Source organism: Lepidochelys olivacea (genome assembly GCF_965140295.1).
Source record: "Lepidochelys olivacea isolate rLepOli2 genome assembly, chromosome: 6".
Taxonomy (NCBI): Eukaryota; Metazoa; Chordata; order Testudines; family Cheloniidae; genus Lepidochelys; species Lepidochelys olivacea.
Window position 1 is genome coordinate 36,554,143 of NC_140416.1, and position 24,987 is coordinate 36,579,129.

General features: G+C 42.3%; 1 protein-coding gene across 5 annotated transcripts in view; it reads right to left on the reverse strand.

Annotated features, from left to right (window-relative positions):
* HIPK3 (homeodomain interacting protein kinase 3) overlaps positions 1 to 24,987 on the reverse strand; it is a 156,261-nt gene that overhangs the window by 93,813 nt on the left and 37,461 nt on the right. For all 5 annotated transcript variants that reach the window (XM_084631654.1, XM_084631651.1, XM_084631653.1 and 2 more), the window contains exon 2: positions 21,771 to 22,872. In XM_084631654.1, coding sequence (XP_084487780.1) covers positions 21,771 to 22,870 — 1,100 coding nt within the window. In that variant the 5' untranslated portion in view covers positions 22,871 to 22,872. The remainder of the gene's footprint in view (positions 1 to 21,770; positions 22,873 to 24,987) is intronic.

Consider the following 24,987-nt stretch of genomic DNA (forward strand, 5'->3'; position numbering starts at 1 on the left):
CATCACACAAGAAAGATCTATTGCATTTATTCCTCTATACATACAAAAACAGAGAGGATGGAGCCCGCCCTTAGATTTGGCAGAGACTGTATGACACTGGGCTGCAAACTGATAAATGAACTGAATTGCTTTAGCTGTCATGAATTAAGATTCCTCAAGCTGGGGACAGCTAAAGACTTTGCTTATGACCTGCCAACTGTGAAATAAAAATTTAAATTATAGAGCCAGTTAAAACAGATTGCTGAACAAAGCACAAGAAGCAAAGAAAGAAGACTGCCAGGCAATGACAGAAATGTGTTCAGCAGTTAAAGGCTACAGCAGTTTCTTATGATAAAGCAATTTGTTTACATCTATACTTCCAGCCCCAACGTTTGCAACTGTAGAGAAAAAATTCTTAAAACTGTGAACCTTTCTTTTCAAACTCATGTTATCAGTACCCCGTATTCATACAGAAGCCCTATATATTCCTGACAGTAACCATGCTCACAAGTATAACAGCTGACTTTGAGCATGCTGACCTTGAGCAAATGAACGCCCTTAGCAGTATGTACTTCTGGCTTATTTCACTGCAACAGCGAAACAGCCTCACCATCTATAGTAGTCAACAGTCTCTGGCCACCACTCCTGACTATTTTAAGATATCCCCACTACATTTCAGTGATGCACAGTTCAAAGTGATAGAATAACATCTGCTACCATGTTCAAATACAAGTTGTTTACAGTGGAATTTTGGGTTTGTTCTCATACTGTGCTTCCCTTATTTATAAAAAGCAAAACCTGATTTATGAACAGAACTCCACTTCCTGTTTACATTTGTAAAATTTGTTCACAGAATACAGGAGACCATGAAACGTGAATAATCAAGCACAGAAAGCTTTCACAGAAGGCATATTCGGTACATAACATTGTATAGCACGATGTCTGGATTTTAAAAGGTAGTAACTTCCTGATGTTCACATTGAAAGCTTATGGCCATCATGTACAAGGTTGGAAGTATATTACTGCCAAGCAGTGGCAGATTAGCCACTGGGCCAAAAGGGCCCGTGCCCAGGGGCCCCAGTCAATTGGGGGGCCCTGGAAAAATTGGCACCTCCGTGCCCCGCCTGCCTGCAGTCCCTAGCAGGAGCGCTAGGCGGGCAGAGCAGGGAAAGCCCCCGCGCCCTGACCCCACTCCCCAGCAGGAGCACCAGACAGGTGGAGCGGGGCAATTGTAATTCCTGTAATTCTGAACCCCTGACCTGAAATAAAAACAAATTAGGCAAAACTGAATAGAATCTCACAGAACAAGAGGCGTCCATTTGAAAAAGGATAAAACCATAGTAAGAAAAAAATTAATTTTACCTTTCTCCTCCTGGGCAAGGAAACAAACTTGAAAGAAACAGAGCGAGAGAAAGAGAAACAGACAGACATCTTTGAAGGTTTTTATGCAGGAAAAACGTATTAAAAGACTGACAGACCTTTCATATGATGAGACAGTGATCTATTTTATAGTGCTTGGTGAAAGAATGCACTGAAAACCAGTTTATGCTGTAAACTTCCTTAAATTAAGCCCTGTACAACACTGCTCAAAGAATGGTCATGTGCCTTGCTGAATCAGTCCTCAGTGAATAAGGGAGACTTATTTGAACTTCTCGCCAATTATTTATCCCTACTTTATCTGTGTGGAAATAGCAGGCGTGGAAGCTTTGCACCCTTCTTAGGTCTTCTTTCCAGTCCTAAAATATCAGATTTTCTACAAGGTTGCTTTTTGTATAAACAGAATCTTTTCTGCTAAGTCAAATTCTAAGCGTGAAACTTTCTCCTGGATGTGGAAGGGCTTAGAACACCAAATAAACTGACCGATTAAAATAAAAAGCTATGTAAGTTTTGTAGGGCAGTAATTCTGGTGTGGGCCTGAGAATCATCTCACCTGCATATAAGCTGCATATAAGCAGTCTGGACAGCTAAATCTCCCAAGTTTATTAAGCCTCTTTGCCAGCGTGACTGCTAACTGTATATCAATTTAATGGAATGCCACCATTGGATAGTCTTTGTATATTCAGAAGGAAGTTTTGTCCGACCCTGTGCTACAGGGTGTTGCCAACTTTTTGGCCTGAGGGCTGCACCGGGTTTCAGAAATTGTATGGAGGGCCGGTTGGGGGGGCTGTGCCTCCCCAAACAGCCAGGTGTAGCCCGGTTCCCTCCCGCAATGCCCCCTCCCCTGATTCTCAACGCCTGACAGCCCCCTCCCCCAGGGCTCCTGCCCCATTCACCACCCCCTGCTCCCTTTCCCCTAACTGCCCCCGGAACCCCCACCCCAACTGCCCGCTGCCACCCCATCCAACCCCCCCCGCCTCATTCCTGACTGCCCCCCGGGACCCCTGCCCCATCCAACCATCCCTTCTCCCTGACTGCCACTGGAACCCCTGCCCCTGACTGCCCCCCCCCCATCCAACCCCAGGGGCCAGGCAGGAGGGTCCCATTGGCCAGATGTGGCCCACAGGCTGTAGTTTGCCCACCTCTGCTGTAGCACCTAAATGTTCTTCTACTCTTATGACCAGGAGTTTCTCCAGGGACGGAGCTTTAAGGAACTAGGAAACATAAGGATGCAGCAAAAATGAAGGGACCAAAAGTGGAAGGGAAAGCCATAGTTCTCCTTACGCTAAGATTTGGACCATCATGAAACTAGCTCTCAGATCCAAATACAGCCCACCTAGAAGTTCAATACATCACCTTGGTCATGAAAAATAAGATTCTTGCACTTTCAAGTTCTCAAAATCTCTTGAAACTCCCAGATAAGCAAACTATTTCTAGAATTTTGAGCAAAAAGTCCATGAGCTCTCCTGAATATCCATCCTATTGGAAGCAATCCCTCATGTCCCTGGACTAAAAGGTCCCACTGAATTGGAAGGGTCCAAGGATGTAGACCAGAAATCTGTAAGAGTCTGGAGAAACACAGTTGACTACTCATTCTCCTGCAACTACCTGTCATCTGCCTGCCCAGTCAACCTGTAGACTGCTCCTTGTAAGTGGCTTTGATCAACATGGTACAAGACCATGACAATTTCTTGTTTCACTCAGGATTGTGGTGGGGTTTTGTTTGTTTGTTTACACTTTTGCTCCATCCTGGTAATTCCATTTACATGCAACTGTCACTTTTCATATGAACGGCTGTTAAATCCAGCGGGAGTTTTAGGAGTAGAATGAGAACATCCTCCCGTGAACTGCAGCTCCAGAAAGCAGTTGTGATGAGATCCCTGGGATGACTAATTTCCCTGAGATGAATGGGGACCCATCTCAGCTCTCTCAGAAATGCAGAAAAGAACATGGTTCTTGATTCAGTAAAATTTGATTTAGTAAATTTAACTGATAAATCAGGAAAATTTAGAGTATGGGGTGCAGAATTACCATGAACCTGTTTCCACATAGGTCATCATCAGCCCAATTAAATGAAGACACTGGAGGTCAGATACCTGAAGAGTTCCCTAATGAAATGCCAGATTTTGTGAAATCTTTCCTTCAGCAATTAGGTTACAACCATGTTTGTTTGATAAGATCTGGTGTACCACCAAGTATTCTGGGAGGGCTTCTCTGAAAATGGATGAAGCAGCCTGGGACTTGACCAATTAAAAAGGCCAAGTCATTACAGAAAGATATAATTCCTATACAAACAGTGAGACTATATAAATGGATTTCTGTCTTAGACTGGGAATCAGAACTACCATCAGCTTCATGAAAACCAGAGGAGCAGAAGAAAGGCCAGTGGGCAACACCAGGAATTAGTAACAAGTCTAGTATTGTTGCTAAGTTGAGATAGCTTTGGTGGCATAGGCAAATCAGGGCAACGGAATGAAAATCCTGAGGAGAAAACTCTTAATTAGAAGTGCCTGGGACTCCATGCAGAAAAGAGGGGCTACTCACTGGGAACTGTTCTGCAATGATTGCCTCTCTGCATTCACACTAATTGGTCATGGAGCCTCTCGTGTCAAGCTGCAGAACTCTATGAAAAAAAACGTATCTGCTGGGATGCGCAGGAACACTTGCGTTTGGTTAATAAGATCAGCTCCATCTGTGTACCCCCTGCCCACCTCAATTCCCTCTCCTTAGACTGAAGAGTTCTGAAATAGAAAGAACTCCAAAGCAGAGGGGAAGGCAGGTTGTTGTGAGACTGCAGAGAGGCAACTCTCAAAGAACAGTTAGCCATACAAGACCCCTCTTTCTTCTTTGAGGACCTCTGTGCATTCCCAGTAATGGGAGATTAGCAAGCAGTGCCACCATCACAGAACAGAAGGCAAGGCAAGGCATTCTAGGTAAAAATGGACCGTAGCACCACTTTATCAATTCGAGTATCAGAACAGAATGCCCAGTCTAAAGATAGTGCTTAGTGAAACTATGGATACTGATGTTGATGCTTTCCAAATCTTTACCAGGGGAACTTGTCTTAGACAAGCTAGGAATGTAGCTTGTGGAGTTTCTCTAGAGTATGTCTTGAACCACCTGTGTCCTGGCCTCTTGGCTAAAGAGGAGCAGTGTTCAATACATCTCTTAATCCAGTGGGCAAGCAATTACTTACAACTAAATTCCCCTCTACATCTCTCCCTGTAATCCACAGTCTGATTTCCCACAGGGTTTGAACCTTTGTAAGCAAGAACACAGAGCTCTTTTAACATTCAGTGAGTACAAATGGGACTCCTGTGGGTGAGCATGGGGTCTGGGGAAGAAAATGGGGAGGGAGATACATTGCAATGAGAAAACTGGAAACAACCTTATGCAAAAGCTAAAGTGAGGCATCATGACAATTTTTTCTCTGTGTACAACCACATAGGGTGGAGTGGCCATTAAGACACTAAAGCTCACTAACCCTCTTTGCAGAGGTGATGGCTGTTAAGAACACTGTTTTGATAGACATATATAAAGACTGTCTGAGCCAGGTGCTAATAGGGTGGACCCATAAGCATTGTCAGGACTAGATTAAGTCTCAGGTAGGTGAGGTTCTACTAAAGTGTTTACACGTTACTCGATCCCTTAAGGAAATGTGGAACTGTGGGGTGAGAGAATATAGGTTTATCCTGACCAAGCTGTGGAAAGCCAAGACAGCTGCCAAATGAACCGTAAGGAAAGTTACCACTAGCCCCTGTGATTTCTAATACAACAGACATTCTAAATTGCAGGGATACCCACCCATGACACAGTTAATCTTTTAGTCTTCATCCAACACAAACTGTGTCCATTTCAGTGTGTAGTACTTCAGGGCAGAGTTCTTGCTGAATTGCAATAGTTCTGACTGGACCCTTTGTCAGAACATACCCTACCTGAAAATCTCAGAAGGCAAACAGCAATTCTCTGCCCAGTAGAAAATCTGTGGACCTGTTCTGTTTGGGCCACAATGCTTCTGTGCTGTCTGATTTTCCCTATGACTGATGATCAGAGGGTGTGAGGGGCAGAGAGGCGTAGGGGAGATAACTGCTCCAGTCCAACGGAAATGCTGATTGTGATTTTCTGTCCCTGTGAGCTCTGTTCAATTAGTGATTTCTCCCACCTGAGGAAGAATAAGGATGTCACAGACTGGTTTAGCACCATTCATGTTGATCAGACAACTTCCCGTTTAGTGCATGTGCCTGCACATTCTCTTCCTATTATCACGTAAATATGATGGCAGATACTTTGCCTCTGCAGACAGGATTTGAATGTGCTCCTCAAATTATATATATAATACATAGACATAGTATTGTCTGTGGGCATCTATACCATGTGATTTTGTATGGAGGAGCAGAAGACCTTTAGGGCCCATCTCAACACTCTGAGTTCCAGGACAGTAATGTGGAGTTTGAACTCCCAGGTATTTCACCGGCAATGTACACAGAAGTCCGAGCAATGAGCACTCTAACCTAGATTGGAGGAGTCTGGTGTAGTCATAATAGTAGGGGATGGATAATTGAATGACACTCCCCAGAGCACACAGTCTCTGATCTCTCACCAGTGAAGCTACTGAAGCATGGGGGGGAAATAGGAGGAGCGGAGTTTGAAATAAAGGAAGAAGATGATTACCTTCCTTTTCAGGCTAAGTATGTAATGTGATGCTACTCACTACTGAAGGGGCCTCACTGTTAAGCAGGAAAAACATTTTACGTAAGTTGATGAGGCCATGATATGCAGAAGCCTCAGGAAAAACTACGGTGTTTACAAACAGACTGATCCTTAAGAGTTTGGGGAATCTCTTATTTTCAGAAATCTGTCTTCTGGGAGGAAGACTCTGGCTTGAGTGAAATCCAGGACTGCCCCAATAAAGGAGATTTGCTGAGAGGGTTGAAGTGAGGATTTCTGCCAATTAATGAGGAGCCTAAGAGACCACAGAAATATTTGGTGGCAAGTTGGCCTTTAGTAGCCAATAGTCCAATTAAGGGTAAATGAATATTTCCTTGTCTGAGGTGTACTACAGATAAGAAGTATTTTGTAAATACTCTTGGCACTGTGGACAATCGAATGGGGGGAGGAGGGAAAGGACATGGAATTTGAGGTGATTTGCTCCCACACAGAAACAAAAGGTACCTGATGTGGACACGTTTTATTACTACACAGAAGTATATGTCTCTTAAGTCAAGAGTGCACAGAGATGGTATATCATCTCCCCTCTGTTAGGACCCTGAACTTCAAAGTTTTTATATCAATGGTTCTCAAAACTTTTGTATTAGTGACCCCTTTCACACAAGTCTCTGAGTGTGACACCTCTTATAAATTAAAACTATTTTTATATAGAACATTATGATAAATGCTGGAGGCGAAGCAAGGTTTGAGGTGGAGGCTAACAGCTCATGACCCCCTGACGGGTCACGACCACCCATTTGAGAACCCCTCTTTTATATTCTGTTGAGGTTTCCAAGGTCCAGGGTGGGTCTCAGATGGTCTCCCTCCTTGGGTATTTGGAAAAATATGGAGTAAAACCTATTTCCATTGTGTTGCACAGGAACCTCCTCTATTTTATCCTTTTGAAAGGAACGTAGCTAGTCCAGTACAAGTTTCTTGTGAGAAGGGCTCCAAAGGGGAGGGGGAAGAGAGCGAGATCTGGTTTGAAATTGGATTGTACAATAGTCTGAAGGTATCTAAAACCCAATGATATGAAGTACTCACACCAGGCTAAAGAGAATGGGGGAAGAGGTCAAAACTACAGCAGGACAAGTGTGTGGCTCTCTAGCTCCTGTCAAAAGTAATGGCTGGGATGGGAGCTGGTAGTGAAGACAAGCAGGATGAAGATCCTGCTTCTGTGTTGCATTCTTTTTACAGGAGTCATTGTAGAAGAGGCTAGAGACTGCTAATGCCTCTGAGATTGGGTACTCTGTTGATGTTGAACAAGAGGAGACTGTCTTTGAAATTGAAAGTGTATATAATATAGCTCTTTTTTAGCAGTAGATGCAGACTGAAGTAGCCCCAGAGGCTAGGCTATCGCTCCCAGTTTTCAACTTTTCTAGACTGTCATCCACCTTATTACTAAAAAAGTAGGAACGCTCAAAGGGCAAATCTTCAATCAACTTCTCGGTCTGGGGCCAGTCTGATGTTCAAACCACGAGTATAGTCTCCAAACTATATCAGTGGCAACAGGCCTGGTTGTTGAATCTGAGGTGTTATAAGTGGCCCTCAGAGCATGCCTGGCTGATGTTCTCCCATCAGCAACCAAGTTCTGAACTTTGCTCAAGTAATGAGCCCAGGATGAAGTTAGAGTTCTATAAGGAGGTGGGTGGTCTGTCAAGAGGAAAAAAACCTTGTAATTTGCCACATGCAAATCCAGGGCAGTGGAGGAGTATATCTTTCTTCCAGTTGCACCCAACGTTTGCCCATCCCTATCTGAGGAAGTCCTAGTACAGAACACTGCAACACCTTCAACTTCTTGCTATATTGAAAACAGTCCATTTAACTCGTCTTTTTTTCCTCTCTTACTAGTTTCTGGAAATTTCACAGACAAGAAGAAAAATTCCATTTTAAGAAAATGTAACAACTCTCGTGGTCTAAAAACACTTTGATTTTGAAATACATACACACATGCTTAAATATTAAAGCATGTGCGTACTATTACACGATCATACAATCTATGATTCTATAATCCTGAAATACATATGCACATGCTTAAATATTAAGTAAGTGACAAGTACCATTTACTTCAATACTTCAAATTTAGCATGTGTAATGTCTGAAAAATCAGGGCCTATATTCATAACATATCATAGAATATCAGGGTTGGAAGGAAGGGACCTCAAGAGGTCATCTAGTCCAACCTCCTGCTCAAAGCAGGAGCAATCCCCAACTAAATCATCCCATCCAGTGCTTTGTCAAGTCTGACCTTAAAAACTTCTACCTCCCTAGGTAACGCATTCCAGTGTTTCACCACCCTCCTAGTGAAAAAGTTTTTCCTAATATCTAACCTACACCTTCCCCACTGCAACTTGAGACCATTACTCCTTGTTCTGTCATCTGCTACCACTGAGAACAGTCTAGAGCCATCCTCTTTGGAACCCCCTTTCAGGTAGTTGAAAGCAGCAATCAAATCCCCCCTCATTCTTCTCTTCCACAGACTAAACAATCCCAGTTCCCTCAGCCTCTCCTCATAACTCATGTATTTTAGTCCCCTAATCATTTTTGTTGCCCTCCGCTGGACTCTTTCCAATTTTTCCACATCCTTCTTGTAGTGTGGGGCCCAAAACTGGACACAGTACTCCAGATGAGGCCTCACCAATGTCGAATAGAGGGGAATGATCACGTCCCTCGATCTGCTGGCAGTGCCCCTACATATATATCCCAAAATGCCATTGGCCTTCTTGGCAACAAGGGCACACTGTTGACTCATATCCAGCTTCTCATCCACTGTAACCCCTAGGTCCTTTCCTGCAGAACTGCTGCCTAGCCACTCGGTCCCTAGTCTGTAGCGGTGCATGAGATTCTTCCGTCCTAAGAGCAGGACCCTGCACTTATCCTTGTTGAACCTCATCAGTTTCTTTTGGCCCAATCCTCTAATTTGTCTAGGGCACTCTGTATCGTATCCCTACCCTCAGCGTATCTACCTCTCCTCCCAGTTTAGTGTCATCTGCAAACTTGCTGAGGGTGCAATCCACACCATCCTCCAGATCATTTATGAAGATATTGAACAAAACCGGCCCCAGGACTGACCCTTGGGGCACTCCGCTTGATACCGGCTGCCAACTAGACATGGAGCCATTGATCACTAGCCGTTGAGCCCGACAATCTAGCCAACTTTCTATCCACCTAATAGTCCATTCATCCAGCCCATACTTCTTTAACTTGCTGGCAAGAATACTGTGGGAGACCGTGTCAAAAGCTTTGCTAAAGTCAAAGAACAACACGTCCACTGCTTTCCCCTCATCCACAGAGCCAGTTATCTCGTCATAGAAGGCAATTAGATTTGTCAGGCATGACTTGCCCTTGGTGAATCCATGCTGACTGTTCCTGATCACTTTCCTCTCCTCTAAGTGCTTCAGAATTGATTCCTTGAGGACTTGCTCCATAATTTTTCCAGGGACTGAGGTGAAGCTGACTGGCCTGTAGTTCCCAGGATCCTCCTCCTTCCCTTTTTTAAAGATGGGCACTACATTAGCCTTTTTCCAGTCATCTGGGACCTCCTCCAATCGCCATGAGTTTTTAAAGATAATGGCCAATGGCTCTGCAATCACATCTGCCAACTCCTTTAGCACTCTCGGATGCAGCACATCTGGCCCCATGGACTTGTGCTCGTCCAGCTTTTCTAAATAGTCCCGAACCACTTCTTTCTCCACAGAGGGCTGGTCACCTCCTCCCCATGCTGTGCTGCCCAGTGTAGTAGTCTGGGAGCTGACCTTGTTCGTGAAGACAAAGGCAAAAAAAGCATTGAGTACATTAGCTTTTTCCGCATCCTCTGTCACAAGGTTGCCTCCCTCATTCAGTAAGGGGCCCACACTTTCCTTGACTTTCTTATTGTTGCTAACATACCTGAAGAAACCCTCCTTGTTACTCTTAACAGCTCTTGCTAGCTGCAATTCCAGGTGTGATTTGGCCTTCCTGATTTCACTCCTGCAGGGTCCGTATTCTGCTGCTCTCCTTTCTTCCTTGTGTCAGGATCCTGAACTTGACCATCTCATGGTCACTGCCTCCCAGGTTCCCATGCACTTTTGCTTCCCCTACTAATTCTTCACGGTTTGTGAGCAGCAGGTCAAGAAGAGCTCTGCCCCTAGTTGGTTCCTCCAGCACTTGCACCAGGAAATTGTCCCCTACACTTTCCTGGATTGACTGTGCACCACTGTATTGCTCTCCCAGCAGATATCAGGGTGATTGAAGTCTCCCATGAGAACCAGGGCCTGTGATCTAGTAACTTCCGTTAGTTGCCAGAAGAAAGCCTTGTCCACCTCATCCCCCTGGTCCGGTGGTCTATAGCAGACTCCCACCATGACATCACCCTTGTTGCTCACACTTCTAAACTTAATCCAGAGACTCAGGTTTTTCTGCAGTTTCATACCGGAGCTCTGAGCAGTCATACTCCTCTCTTACATAAAATGCAACTCCCCCACCTTTTCTGCCCTGCCTGTCCTTCCTGAACAGTTTATATCCACCCATGACAGTACTCCAGTCATGTGAGTTCTCTCACCAAGTCTCTGTTATTCCAATCACATCATAATTCCTTGACTGTGCCAGGACTTCCAGTTCTCTCTGCTTGTTTCCCAGGCTTCTTGCATTTGTGTATAGGCACTTGAGATAACTTGCTGTTTGTCCTGCTTTCTTAGTTTGAGGCAGGAGCCCTCCCCCCTCGTGCTCTCCTGCTCATGCTTCCTCCCGGTATCCCACATCCCCACTTACCTCAGGGCTTTGGTCTCCTTCCCCCGCGAACCTAGTTTAAAGCCCTCCTCACTAGGTTAGGGAGCCTGCTTGCGAAGATGCTCTTCCCTCTCTTTGTTAGGTGGAGCCCGTCTCTGCCTAGCACTCCTCCTTCTTGGAACACCATCTCACGGTCAAAGAATCCAAAGCCTTCTCTCCGACACCACCTGCGTAGGAATTCATTGACTTCCACAATTCGACGGTCTTACCCAGGCCTTTTCCTTCTACAGGGAGGATGGACGAGACCACCACTTGTGCCTCAAACTCCTTTATCCTTCCTCACAGAGCCGTGTAGTCTGCAGTGATCCACTTAAGGTCATTCTTGGCAGTATCATTGGTGCCCACGTGGAGAAGCAGGAAGGGGTAGCGATCCGAGGGCTTGATGAGTCTTGGCAGTCTCTTCGTCACTTCGTGAATCCTAGCTCCTGGCAAGCAGCAGACTTCTCAGTTTTCCCGGTCGGGGCGGCAGATGGATGACTCAGTCCCCCTGAGGAGAGAGTGCCCGACCACCACCACCTGCCTCCTCCTTTTGGGAGCAGTGGTCGTGGAACCCCCATCCCTTGGACATGAAGTGGTTATACCTCAATATTTTAACTAATTGTTTATTAATGTAAATTGAAATTTTTTTTATTGAAAACTTCAAGAACAGCATATGTCGATACAGTCACATCTTGTTAATTTACATTTGTTTCATGGTTTTTGATTAGGCATTAACTTAATATGTATTTTACTGACAAGTATCAAACCAAATAGTTTTTATTATCTTATACCGAAATTTCAGATAAATTTGACATTGAAGACTGTCTATTTTGTAGTTCTACCCATTATTTTATACAATACAGACAGTATTACTGACAGAATGTGTTACTTTTAGTTAGAAATTTGTTCACATCACTGAAGCATTTGGCTAGGATAGAATTTTCTCAGGATTACAGGTTTCAGAGTAGTAGCTGTGGTAGCCTGTATCAGCAAAAACAATGAGGAGTAATTGTGGCACTTTAGAGACTAACAAATTTATTTGGACATAAACTTTCATCTTATGCCCAAATAAATTAGTTAGTCTCCAAAGTGCCACAAGGACTCCTCATTGTTTTTTCCTTGGGATTATATATTTTTCAAAGCAACTTTTTTTCACTGTAGTAGGAATAGCTTGGACACAACAAAAAAGTGGTAATTTGCTTTAAAAAATTGACCATTTTCCTAGTTAGCAGAATGACAACAAAAAAGCAATGAGTTCCCTGCAGTGGTAGAAAGCTGGTGAGAAATTTAAGAAATAGAATGGGTGAGAAAAGATGCTTACCTACTTGTACAGTAACTGTTCTTCAAGATGTGGGCACAGATGTGTATTCCACTCAGGTGTGTGATCACCCAGCTCACTGACGTCAGAGAACTTTCCCTAGCAGCATCTGTGGGGGGCAAGACCCCTGCCCTCTGACCCCTCCCCCAGTTATTTATGGCTATGTAAGGGCAGTGCTACTGCTGCCCTCCTTCCTCCGTCCCCCAAGTTCCTTCAAACGAAACATCAGGAGTTGAGACTCCGATGCAGAGGGATGGAGGGCTGGTCATGGAATACACATTAGCACCCCCATCTTGAACAGTTTCCACACAGGAAAATAAGCTTTTCCTTTGTGGTTGCAGATGAATACTACATTCTGCGGAAGCTGTACTAGTAGGAGATGGGGCTCAGAGTCTGTCTTCCCAAAGTTTGCATTCGATCTAGACACAGCTGTAATAGCATAATGCTTGGTCAGAGTATGTACAGAACACCAGGGTGCAAGTGCTAAATATCGAAACATCACTGAGAAATGCAATCGATGTCTCTTGGACCATAGTTGAATGAGCCCATAACCCTTGTGGAGGTTGTGATCTGAGCTGCTCCATATGCCATCATATTTATCCACCTAGAAATTGCCTGGGCAGAGACCACCTGACCTTTCATCAAATCTGCATGGGAGACAAAAGGTAAGGTGATAAACAAAAGGTTTAGTCCTCTCCAAATAAAATGCCAGGCTTCATGTCGCACCCAACGTATGAAAGCACTGTTCATCTATGTTCGACTGTGGCTTAGGAAAGACTACCAATAAGTACATTTGGTTTATGAAAACTATGAAAATACTGCAGTCAAAAATTTTGGATACAGCCTTAGGGTCACTTTGTCCTTGAAAAATTGCATACACAGGGTCTCTAACATTAAAGACAGTAGTTCACTTATTTCCATGCACATGTCATAGCAACAAGAAGGGCTTATTTTTGGCACTGGAAAGACAGAGAACACGTTACCAGGGGTTCAAATGGAGGACCCATAAGGGCAGCCAGCATTAAGGTCCCACTTTTTTCACCAGTAGAAAGAGACAGATGATTCCTCTTAGATATCTCACCACCATGGAGTTCGAGAAAATTGACTTTCCTGGGATCAAAGGACAGAAACCCAAGATTGCCACTAAGTGGACCTTCAAGGACTGAGAGAGAGACCAGAAGACTGAAGAGGTAACAGATGCTCCAAAAAGTTCTGAACACAGGCTAGCATTGGTAGAATCCTATGGGCTAAAGCACAAATCAAAAACCACTTCCACTTGACCCAGCAGGTAACTCTGGCAGAGTTTTCTACTGTTCGGTAGTACCTGTCTAGCAGCTTCCAAACAGCATTCCTCTTCTTCATCTATTCATGCAGCATCCATGCTGTGAGATCCAAACTGCTCAGCACTGGATGCCAAATCTGACCATGGTGTTGAATCACTGTGTTGGGAATAAACAGGGGTAAAATCTTTCTTGGGTAAAATTACTTTGTATAATTAAGAAATTGAACTACAACTGTTGTTTCTTTGCCAATTTGCTAGGCAATTTGAAAAACAGATAACATTAGTCAGAAGCTGAGTTCTAAAACTTCCTCAAATTCCATTTTGATAAGATTAGAAAATCAAAACTGTACTGGTCAAGCTGGTGCAATCAGAAATCAACTTCAGTCTGAGCATGAATTTTGGCATGATTCAGCTTCAATTGGAGAGTAACCCAAGGAATGAGCGGGACTGGGGAAAAAGCATACATCCAAATGAGACGGAAGGTTTAGGAGCTAGTACTGAGACCCACTTGAGAGCAAAACTGAGGTCACTTCTTGCTGTCTTTTCTGACAAAAAGATTGATGGTCAGAATGCTCCCATCTACAAAGATGGAGCTTAGCATACTGTTCTTCAGAGACCACTCATGATTCTGGAAAAAATTCCTGCTGAGGTGATTGACCAAATAATTCTGGAGCAGCTGTGGGAATTACATTCTCCTTGATAGAAAACTGCCAAAACTTTGCCTCCTGACAAAGCTGCTTGGAGCAACTCCTCCCTACTTGTTCACTTAATACATTGCAGTGATGTAGCTGGTGATCATATGAACTGCTGTGTCTTCAATCTACATACAAATAGTTCTGCATTCATTGTAAATGGCCTGAAGCTCCAGGCCATTGACATGAAGGAAAGATTCCTGCTCTATCCACAAACCTTGGACCTTCATTGTCCCCAGGTGCACTCCGCAACCTATTGTGTGCTGGACCACGTAAGTACATGCCGCCATATCACTTAGTAACTTCAGGCACAAATTCTAGCTGAAGGGTGAGAGCAGACAGGCAGGCACAGGCAACAAATTGTTTGAAATCGTTCATTCTGTAGAAATGCCCTCAAACTTGGAGAGAGTCTAGTAGGGCCGAAACGAACTCAATTTTTTGTGTTGCCGTTACCGTTGAATTTTCTCTGTTCAAAATCGGACCCAGATGATTGAAGAGATCAAGTGTGAATTGGAGTTTACTTAGTTTTTGACTTGCCCCTTACTAACCAATTGTCCAGGGGTGGAAACACATGAATTCCTCTTTTTCTGAAATATGCTGCTACAGTCACACATTTGGTAAATACCTGCTGAGCCAAGAACAAAGGGAAGCAAAGGGAAGCACAGTGTTCCGATAATGCTGACCTGCCACTACAAATCTCAGACGCCTCCTACAGCTCAGGAAAATCATCACATGGAAGCAAGCATCCTTAAGATTGAGTGTAGGCAAACCAGTTGTGATTCGAAGTGGGAAGAATAGTAGCTATAGTAACTATGTGGACTCATGTATTTGTTCAGACTGTGGTACATCAAGAATAGATCTCATCTCTCCTGGGAATATGGAGATGACGAAGTACCATGAGTAAAATCCGTTTCCCTGATGCCACACGGGACCTTTCTCTATGGCCCCAGAAGCCCAAAGAGCCTGAACTTATCTGTAAACGTTGCCATAGCCTCACAATTTATAAAGTGCTTTGGTAAAAGCACTTGCTGATTGGCAACGCACATTTGTAAGGATGAGGTAGAATAAAGTTTGCTTTCCAACACGTCCAGTCTTTTAGAATCTTTGTCTTTTGGAGTGGACTTGTATTTCCCATTTTAACCTCTCATTACCTGACATTACAACAACAAGAGAGTTAGGCACCAGATGCAAGAAGAAGTACTCAAAACACTGCATAGGTATATATCTGTCATCCATATACTTCGCTGTGGGTGGTAAGGATGCCAGGGTGTGCCATAAACTTTTTACAGGTTCCACAACAGTTTCATTTATGAGGAAAGCCACTCTTCCTGGAGCAGAGGACTGAAGAATACCCAGCAACTTATGGGTGTTCTGAACAAATTCAACCTGAATTCCCAAGTTTGAAGCCATGTGCCTCCAGAGGCCGTGTTACAATTTAAAATCCTCATGTACAGGAGAGGAGGAATTTGGCTCCCCAGAATTGTCTGGTGATGAAGAGGAAGGAATTGGAGCCAATGGAATCTCCTGTGGCGTCTGTAACAACAATCAGCAGGAGCAGGAGCAACCCCAGTCTGTGGCTGCAGTACCAGAGATTGAGGAGGGGATGCTATCAGAATAAGTGACCTTGTCCTGGATTGAACCAAGCATCAGGATATTACAGACTACACAATATCCCTGGGGTTCCAAGGAGGCCACTGTGGGTAGAGGTACAGCACTGGTGGCCAGTAGGAGCTGGGCCAAGACCCTATAATGCAAGTGGTGCCAAACTCGATACTGATGGTGATCCCCAGAAAATCTCGATGACTTTCAAGAGCAGTATTGCAAAGGGAAGGGGACAAAGAGGGAAGAGGACAAAGATGCCTCTGAGCCTGACCCTGAAGAACCTTCCAAACAGTCCTCAGGCAATGGAGAAGCCACCCCCAGAGGGACCAGTAAACATCCTGCCTTATCTGAAGCCCAGATAAGCAGGCAGCATCAGTACTAACAAAGATAAAGAAATCAGCAATTTCAGTACTGATAGGGGTCTTGCAATCACACACTGTACGAGAGCAGACGTCAGTACCCAAGTCCAAACTGGCACTGGTCCCATAGACGTAGTGTGCACAAGAATTGTTGTCAGCACCGAAACTAATACCTCCAAGCAATAAACCACTCAATATGGAAAAGGATGGCGACCTCAACTCTTCACCCTGAATTGGAAGTAGTGCAGAAGACTGCCAAGAACAGCAGCAGGTGCGCAATCAGGCCCAACAGGGCCAAGGACATTGATGAAGAGGTCACCACAGCTAAATGATCCTGAATTAATGAAGAGTCATGAAAGACAGGCAAAGCAAGTCCACTGGGTGGAAACGATCGGTGATGACACTGACTTCACTGGTACCAGATTCAACCAATGCCCCATGAATGGTGCAGAAGTCAATGGTATGGGAGTCCAATTGCTCTCGCTTCAGGACAGGAGAACAGGTAGACAGTCCTGCTTTATCTCGTGTACTGGAGGAACCGCACTCCCCTTAGAAGGGAAGGAATCTCTCCTAGCTCCGGAATGGCTCCAGTCTGTTTTATGAGTCCTTTTCCTAGGAGAACCAGAGGAAGGAGAATGATCTCTCTCCCTCCTGGGAGAGGAATCCAAATCTGGTTAAACAACAGCCCATGCTGGTTCAGACACTCTCTGGGGGGCCTGACAATCAGTGGATGTGTCTGGTGAGAATACAGGCCTCATGGCCTACTCGAGAAAGTGCTGAATCAAGCTCAAGTCTCTGGCCACCTGTATCCTCTTCTTGAGCGAATTATTGATGGAACACCTTTCTTTAACGTGCCCTTCCCCAGGGCACAAACATACATCAAGTATGGAGGTCACTAACAGGAACAGCCACGCCACACAAACGGCAATGTATTAAACCTGGTCAAGGCATCAGAAGAGGCTAAATTTTACTAAGCTAATTCTACTACTAATAATTTAACTTTATACACAAAAGCATAGAAAATAATGACAGAGAACTGTGAAGTAAAATACCACAAAAATGCTCCAACTCAAGCACTGGGGTGGGGGAGAAGAAACTGAAGGTGACTGGGATGGCACCACCCTTAAATAGCTATGGGAGGAGCTAAGGGCACCACTCCTATCAGTACCACTAGGCAAAGTTTTATGGCTTTGGTGTGCTGGGAACATACATAATGTGTGCCTGCACCTACTCAAAGCAGCGGCATAAATCCCTACATTGGTTGCACTGTTGCTTCTAAAAAGCTGAGCAAGCAAACTAAAGAATTCAAGCAGGCACAGTTGCTAGTACATGGGCAAAATGGAGAAACAGATTAGCCCCACTTTCATCAGTAAAGCACACATGTAGGATTAAAAAGGTATATAAAGGATTAATTAGTTTAGCTTGGCTAAGAAAATATACGTGCTTTGTAGCTTATATAATATGTAGGTGGTTAGCAAAATGTAACAAGGCCTTGAAAATAATATGCTCAAGAACTAGGAGAAATGTGGCATCTAACAACCAAAGTTTTGGGAAGGATGCTAAGCTTGGAATGTGGTGTGTGGAATCAGTAGTGACCCCCAACATACTAATGTTTGCTTGGAGAAAGAGGCACAGTTGTAAAAATCTTGTCTTCTCCAGGCTTAAGGAGGGGGTCAACTCCAAACTGTTAGCTAGGATAACAGTCAATGAGACATCATTTATTTGTTGCATTGTATAAAAGAACCAAGCTCTCGGGGAAGGAGGGGGGTATTTAGCAGATCCTACCTGACTATACTGGAGATAGCCAGGGTGAGGGGATTATCCCTGGGAATGATCCTTTTGTGAGTATTCTAATCTAAGGTTTATAAATGTTTCTTACTGTATGGGTGTAAAAACTGCTTATTGCTTAAGCTTTTAGATATGTTAAGCACAATTATACAAATATTCAGACTTGAGATTTAATAAAGGGGTGTAGATGAATTGGTGTCGTGGTAATAACCTGTATTCTTATCATCGTTATTAATAATACTAATTCCAAAACCATACAACTTTAAAAATAGTATATGGGCAAAGTTTTCACAAATGTCTAAGTGACTTGGGATCTTAAGTCCTATTTTCAAAAATAACTATGAATCAAGATTGTGTGTGCTTTGCTGAGAAAGTGGGGCAAGTCTGTTCCTACATTTATATCCTAACGCTCTTACAGTACAGACTGCATCTATAGTTCAAAATATACTTAAAAAAACCACTCTCACTACACTAATATTTGTACAGGTATTTTCTTGGTAAAAATATGTTTGTGAGAAAAATATCTGGGTTGAATCCAGAATCTCTCTTACCCTGCTTGCCCTGTTGGGCAGCTGTATGATAAAATTCTCCCCAGTGAGAATTAAACATACAACTCACAACAGCAAATGAAAGGATTAGCCAGTGAGCAAGTGACGAAGGCTTTGCACCAATGTATAATCAGCATGATCACAGTAAACAGCGAATGAGAATGAGAATGTGAGGAGAGAAGAGGGATTAACCTATTAAACAAAATCTCTATTTTCAAATTACTCTTGATGGACATTTCATTAAATAGAACCTCTTATAAAAAGAGAGCTGATCTCTATCTAAACCAATTACATCTCTATTAAAATTGAATATATTATGTTTTTCTATGTAAATTCAACAGTGCTATAAATTTGATGAAGAAAATAAAGGTCTAACTTTTAGAGAAGGCCACAGTATTCATTTATTTATTTTTTAAAGATGCAGATCTTGGCCTGGATGGCAAGAGGCACTATTTATTGTGAAATAAATTGTGTCTCTATCCCCCCCACCCCCTCCCTGTTTATGTGCTCTCTTATGCTATCTCTGAACAGCATGCCTCTCCCCTCTACTTCCTTGCTGTTTTCCGCTCCAAATTCTTTATTCGAGCTCAGTTCTGTGAGGTGATGAGCACACTTGGTTGCCATTCAGGTCAGTGGCAGTTGAGGGTGCTCAGCAACTTACAAGATCAAGCCATTATCATCTAACATTAGTAACATTATCTAAGTGCTTGTATAGCATTAAGGGTTATAGCAGTGCTATTAGCTTTAGACAGCAATGCCCTTAGTCAGACAGCATGCCAAGCTACCCAAAAGGAATTTGAATTGCTCAATGTCTACGGTGCTATGCACCCACAATGCAACCCAACTTGCTGAAATGAAACTGCAGTTACTAGAAACAGACAGAAAATTCAAAGTAATAAATTTCAAGTCTCTTTCCAAAGGTTAGGTTTCCGGTTGGAGGATTAACACAAGAGTTTTAGAATAGTATCCGCATTAACAGGTTTGGGGGTCCCCCCCTCCCACGCAAAAAATAAATTAAGTCCAATTCTCAATATATTTCAAATATAGATATAGTTATGAGATACAATACAGTATAGATATCATAAATCATTTTGACCTCAATCCTGCAAGCTGCTCCATGTGGGTGGACCTGTATCAGCAGTGTGAAGGCTGCAAGATCAGTAACCTAATTCACACTTATTATCTCTGAATAAAAAATTATTTTTAAAAATGTTTTTAAACATAACTTTATATTATTTACTTCCCAGAGATTTGTAATCTTGTAATCTTCTACCAGACTATTTACAAGGCACCTTATAATTAAATTACAACAATTGAAATTTTATACTTTCTTAGCATGTGCACCTACGTGCATCTGTCCATCAATCCTTTGATATGAGGCTAACGCCTTCTCTCTGCGAGAAGTTCTTAAAGCAACATGACACTGTAGGCACACAAAAATCATGCGCCTACAAAATTTGAGCACTCTTAATTTAGAGATATTATCTTTTTCACACACAGAAATACTTTTTAAATGTATGTATTCAACAAGCACTATACATGCAAGGTACAGTGCGATACAACGGAACTAATATCTAAATTATACCTTGGATAATAGATTACATGTTGGTCTTCCAGCATACAGACCTGCTCCACTTGATGAATGTGTCCAAATTCTATGCCATGAAAATAAATATTTATGACAGTCTTACCTTTCCTTGTTTTACATTCTGTAATTTTTTCATATTCAAAGAAAGCTAGAAAAAAATGCTATTCTGATAAGAACTTTCCATAGTCCACATTCTCCCTATGGTGAGAACACAGTAGAAAAGTAAATTTCAATGGGTCCACAAAAATTATAAAAACACTGACTGTCAATTGGCTGATGTAACCACAAAGAATAAATACAAGACTAAAATGTTTAATAGGGAGCAGAATAATTGCGTCAATACAATAATACGATACAACTATCAGTGCCTGGTGTACAATCTGAATCAGAAGCAGAAAAATGACATAGTAGTAGTATACCTATGCAAGTTTCAGTAGGGTCATCCAGTCTGGGTCCATCACTTTTCAAAGCACAAAAAATAATACATCAATAACCAAAACGATAATTTTCTAGCCAACATCAGAGGTTGTAAAATCTCTACGTAGGGAGCTATTCAATATCTATTGTGGTCTTAGCTATGCTAGAAATCTAAACGTTAACAGCTTGAGCCCCAGTCATGCCACCAGGTGACTGGCACTCCTGGCAGGAAATTACAGGTGACTGGCACCTTTACCCTCTTCCAATCCTGTTCCAACTGGGGAACAATAATGTGCATGCTTAGGTCACTTAATTTTTCATTTCCTCTCTTTTATGAGTTTGTGTCAGGCACATTGTGTGTGTAGCAACTCTTAACTGCTTCCCAATAAAGCTGTGTGTGTATACATTTGTGGGTTTTTTTAGTGCTTAACTTGGGTCAGAGATTAAGCAATGGGGGAACTGGGAGGCAGAAGTGGAACTGCTAAAGCAGAACAGCAGCTGTGCATGAGCCTCTCTTTCTTGTAGGATCCTCATTGAGAAGATTTTGGGTATGTCTGTGCTTCAATAAAACACCTGCGGCTGGCCGATGTCAACTGACTTGGGTTCACAGGGCACAGATTGTAGGGCTGTAAAACAGCAGTGTAGATGTTCAGGTTCAGGCTGGAGGCCAGGCGCTGGGACCTCTACGAGCCATAAGTACAGGATTCACTTCACCAGTCCCTGAAGTTCACTGAAACCGATTGGAGTTGAGGGCACATAGCATCTAGCATAAGTGTACATACATGGTAGAAAAACTATAAAGAAAGTATATATATATATGATCTCTTCTATAGAAGATACCACTACAAATGCCAATTATTTCCAACTGCTTAAAGAGAGAAATTTGTATATTAGGTGAGACAAGGAAAAAGGAACTCTGCATAGGAAGTTGCATGTAATTGATACATAGGACTTCTGTTTTAATAGCTTTCAATCTAACAAAAAATATATACCATGAAGTTTAAAAAAAAAGCTCTCTTTTAGAAAGTCTGCTTGACAAATCAGAGGTATTTTCATGGTGCATTAGGAGAGAATGCAACATTCAAAACATAATTCTGGAGGGAACTCATTGTAGGTAGTAATGTAAAGAGTAAACCTACTGCCAGTGCAGTAAATACTCTTCAAGTCAGCAAATTGTATCTAAAATCATGATCAACTATTTTATTTTAGAATTAAGGAAATGAATACATGGTCAATTTGAATCAAATTACTATTTACTGTCTGAAAAACTGTAGTTTCAAAACCCTTTGGCGTTATTTTTCATGGAGGAGAATTTTAATATTCATTAAAAAGAAAAAACAAAGCAAAAAAATAGAATGAGCACCTACCTGTAATACCGAGACTGTAAATAAGTTGAACAAACAGTCTTTGAGACGTGGCTGGCAGACCCAAAGTCTATTACTTTAACCCGGTATGGCTGCCGGACAGGATCCACCAACATAATGTTCTCCGGTTTGAGGTCAGCATGGATTAAACCAAGACTTTTTAGTTTTTTCAGTGCAGTGGCCACTTGTTGCAGAATTGGCCGTATTACTTTTAGCTGTAGAGGGCTGAATTTGTTTTGCTTCAGAAAGTCATATAAATTCTGTTCCAACATCTCAAACACCAAGCAAGTATGGTTACGATGCTGAAAGCATTCATAAGCTCTCACAAAATTAAACTCATCCGCATTTTCAGTACTTAGTCTTGCTAATATGCTCACTTCTATTTGTCCTTGACGTGCATAAGAAGGATGATTCTTCAAAATTTTGATTGCGACAATCTCATTTGTCCCTCTTGTCCAACATTTTACTACTTGTCCAAAGGTCCCTCGCCCAAGGAAATCCAGGACCTCATAAGTATTTTTCACAGAGCACAACACCTCATGCTGTACTAACTGATAATCTCCATCTCCACTGGTACCACTCTGTTTTGAAGTTGCAGTAGTTGTCACAACCGTCACCGGGTTTCCCATATTTGCTTGCAACATTGCAGGTAATATAGACAGTTCATCAACTATCTGCATTGCGCTACTTTGATTATTCAACTCTTCACTCTTACGCTTCAATCCACATCGCTGGGATCCATCCAGTAAATCTAACCTGGTTCCCTGGGTACCAGTCTGAGGTGCCTCAACTTGAAGTTGTTGCGCCTGCACTGCTAACACATTTGTAGCACCTACAGTATTTTTTAAAGCAACAGCACTTGTCTGCAACAAAAAGTTCTGTCCTCGAGGTCTGTCAAATGGGTTCTTAGTCTGACAGTAAGTACTAACCCTGTTGGGAGAACGAGCAATTCCAAAGTTTTTACCATTCACATAGATCCGTGGGTAGATTCTTTCGTGGTACACACAACTGCTTGGCTCTACTTTGAGTTTCTTCACACTACAAAAGGCACTTGACTGGGTTTGATAAACATATGGTGGATAGACCAAGACTTGTGAGGCCATACCTGAAGAAGGAAGTTGGGGGGGGGGGAGGGGGAGGGGAGAACAAACCACAATTTAAAATTTGTAGCAATTTCTTCCCCTGAGAAATTAGAACACTCAAATTACCCACTTCAGTTTGCTGTTAAATGGTTTGATATTTAAATTACCCAAGTCAGTGGTTCCCAATTTTTTTTAAACCAAGGTGACCCACCAACTCCATTTTGTCTTTTTTGGCAACCCACCCAGAGTCCAAATTCATCATAGGCCAGCATCCTCTCCTCCTCTGCTGCTCCTCTTCACCCCTCTGCAGGGACACTGACCACGTGTAGCGGCATGCTCTGCCCTGGCACTGCAACCCTAATCCCAATCCAGTCTGGAACAAGGTTGGAGAGTGAGCCCGCCTCGCATATACCCAGCAGCAACAGCTCCTGTCCCATGAAGCTTGGCCCTGTTCACCAGTGTATGGGATGGCAGCGCCATTAAGGTTTAGCTTTGCCAAGTCACACTGCCTCCATTCTCCTCCAATGTATGAAATTGGACCATTAAAATTTCAGGAGTTTAGAGTTGTGGCTATTTTACATTTTGGACTGGTTGTATAGGGTGGTGCTGGGATGGTTTGCAGCAGCTCAGTAACACCATCCTTTTTTGGGAAGGAGTAGCTAACTTCCTTTCGCTCCAGAACCTAAGCTTTAATTAAAAGAACCTTCTAGCTCTCATGGCTGTGAAGATAACCTTCAAGTTATGAGCAGAGAACAACCTGATGCAGTGATGTCCGCCTGTGTCTACGGATACCCTGCAACAATAGCCCTGGGTGTGAGCATATCCTAATATCCTGAAGTATTAACTCAGAAACAGGTTAATTTAAAATGCCAACATTGCTACCATTTCACTATGATAAAAGCATATATGAAAGAGGGATGAGCATCAGCTAACATCACTGCTATCAGAGCACACAAGAGGAGAATGCTATTATGAAGAGCTGCGCAATTTGCTGTAAATGGTATCTTATTTTGATGTGTCTAGTAAGAAACATGGGTTTTGTGCCAAGGGCTGAGATATATAAAATATATATACACACACATACACACGCAAATTAAATATTCCCAAACCAACATATCATTCATAAATTTACCATCTAACCCTATTACAAAATGTTAGATGCTTACTGTACTTCTGAACGGTACACAAAAATGTTATTGTATAGCAAACAGAAAATCCCAGATATTTGTTGTGTAGATAAATTGTATATTTTATCTTACAGTACTATCTATTTACATGTACCCTAAAAATAGAGAGGCATGTAAAACATTTAAATGTACTTTATAAGCCAACATTCCTGAGAAATTCTATGGGAGGTAGCTTTACACAGGCACAAAGGTACTGTATAACGAGAAAAAGATCTGATTTTACATATACGGTGCATCAAGTTAAATCTGTTCTGTTTTCAAGGCCCTAAATAATACCATCCTAGTCCCTATCTCTAGTTTCATCTCTTATTACATTCCGGAACTCCATACCCTCTCCTCTGTAAAGAATACCAGCCTCAATGCCTCATTCGTCTGTTTCTTCCACAACAGGGTGGATACAAATAAATGTGGGGTTTTAAATAACATTTTTAAAATTTAAATTCTGTGTCTTTTCTTTCAAAAATAAACCTATTTAAAATTAAATTTTAAAGTATGACAACCTGTGTGTTCAGGTTTAAACTTACTATAAATTATTAAATTTAAATATTAAGCAGTACACATTTGCTGCAAAAGTTATAAAGAAAGTCAACTGATGGAAGTCAAGGTCTAAGCACACAGAAGCAGAATTTGCTGAAGTGCTACACCAGCTTTACACTGTGCAGGTGCAGAGGAACTATTTCCTTCATTTGAGTTTATTCAACTAATTCAATTCAATGATTAGTTCATTCAAAGTTGAGAAACTGATTAGAAGTTGAAAAAAACCAGGAAATCTTATTTTAGTTTTCCAATATGTGAACAAAAACTAAGTGTGAGACAATGAGATCTACTATTCTAATATCTTGAACATGATGACCTGAAGCAATCAGTTTAATTCGCTAACTACAGAGAGTACTACCTTTGTGTAATAAATCTGTTTTAAATGCAAAACTTGTTTCGCTACACTTTTTTCCT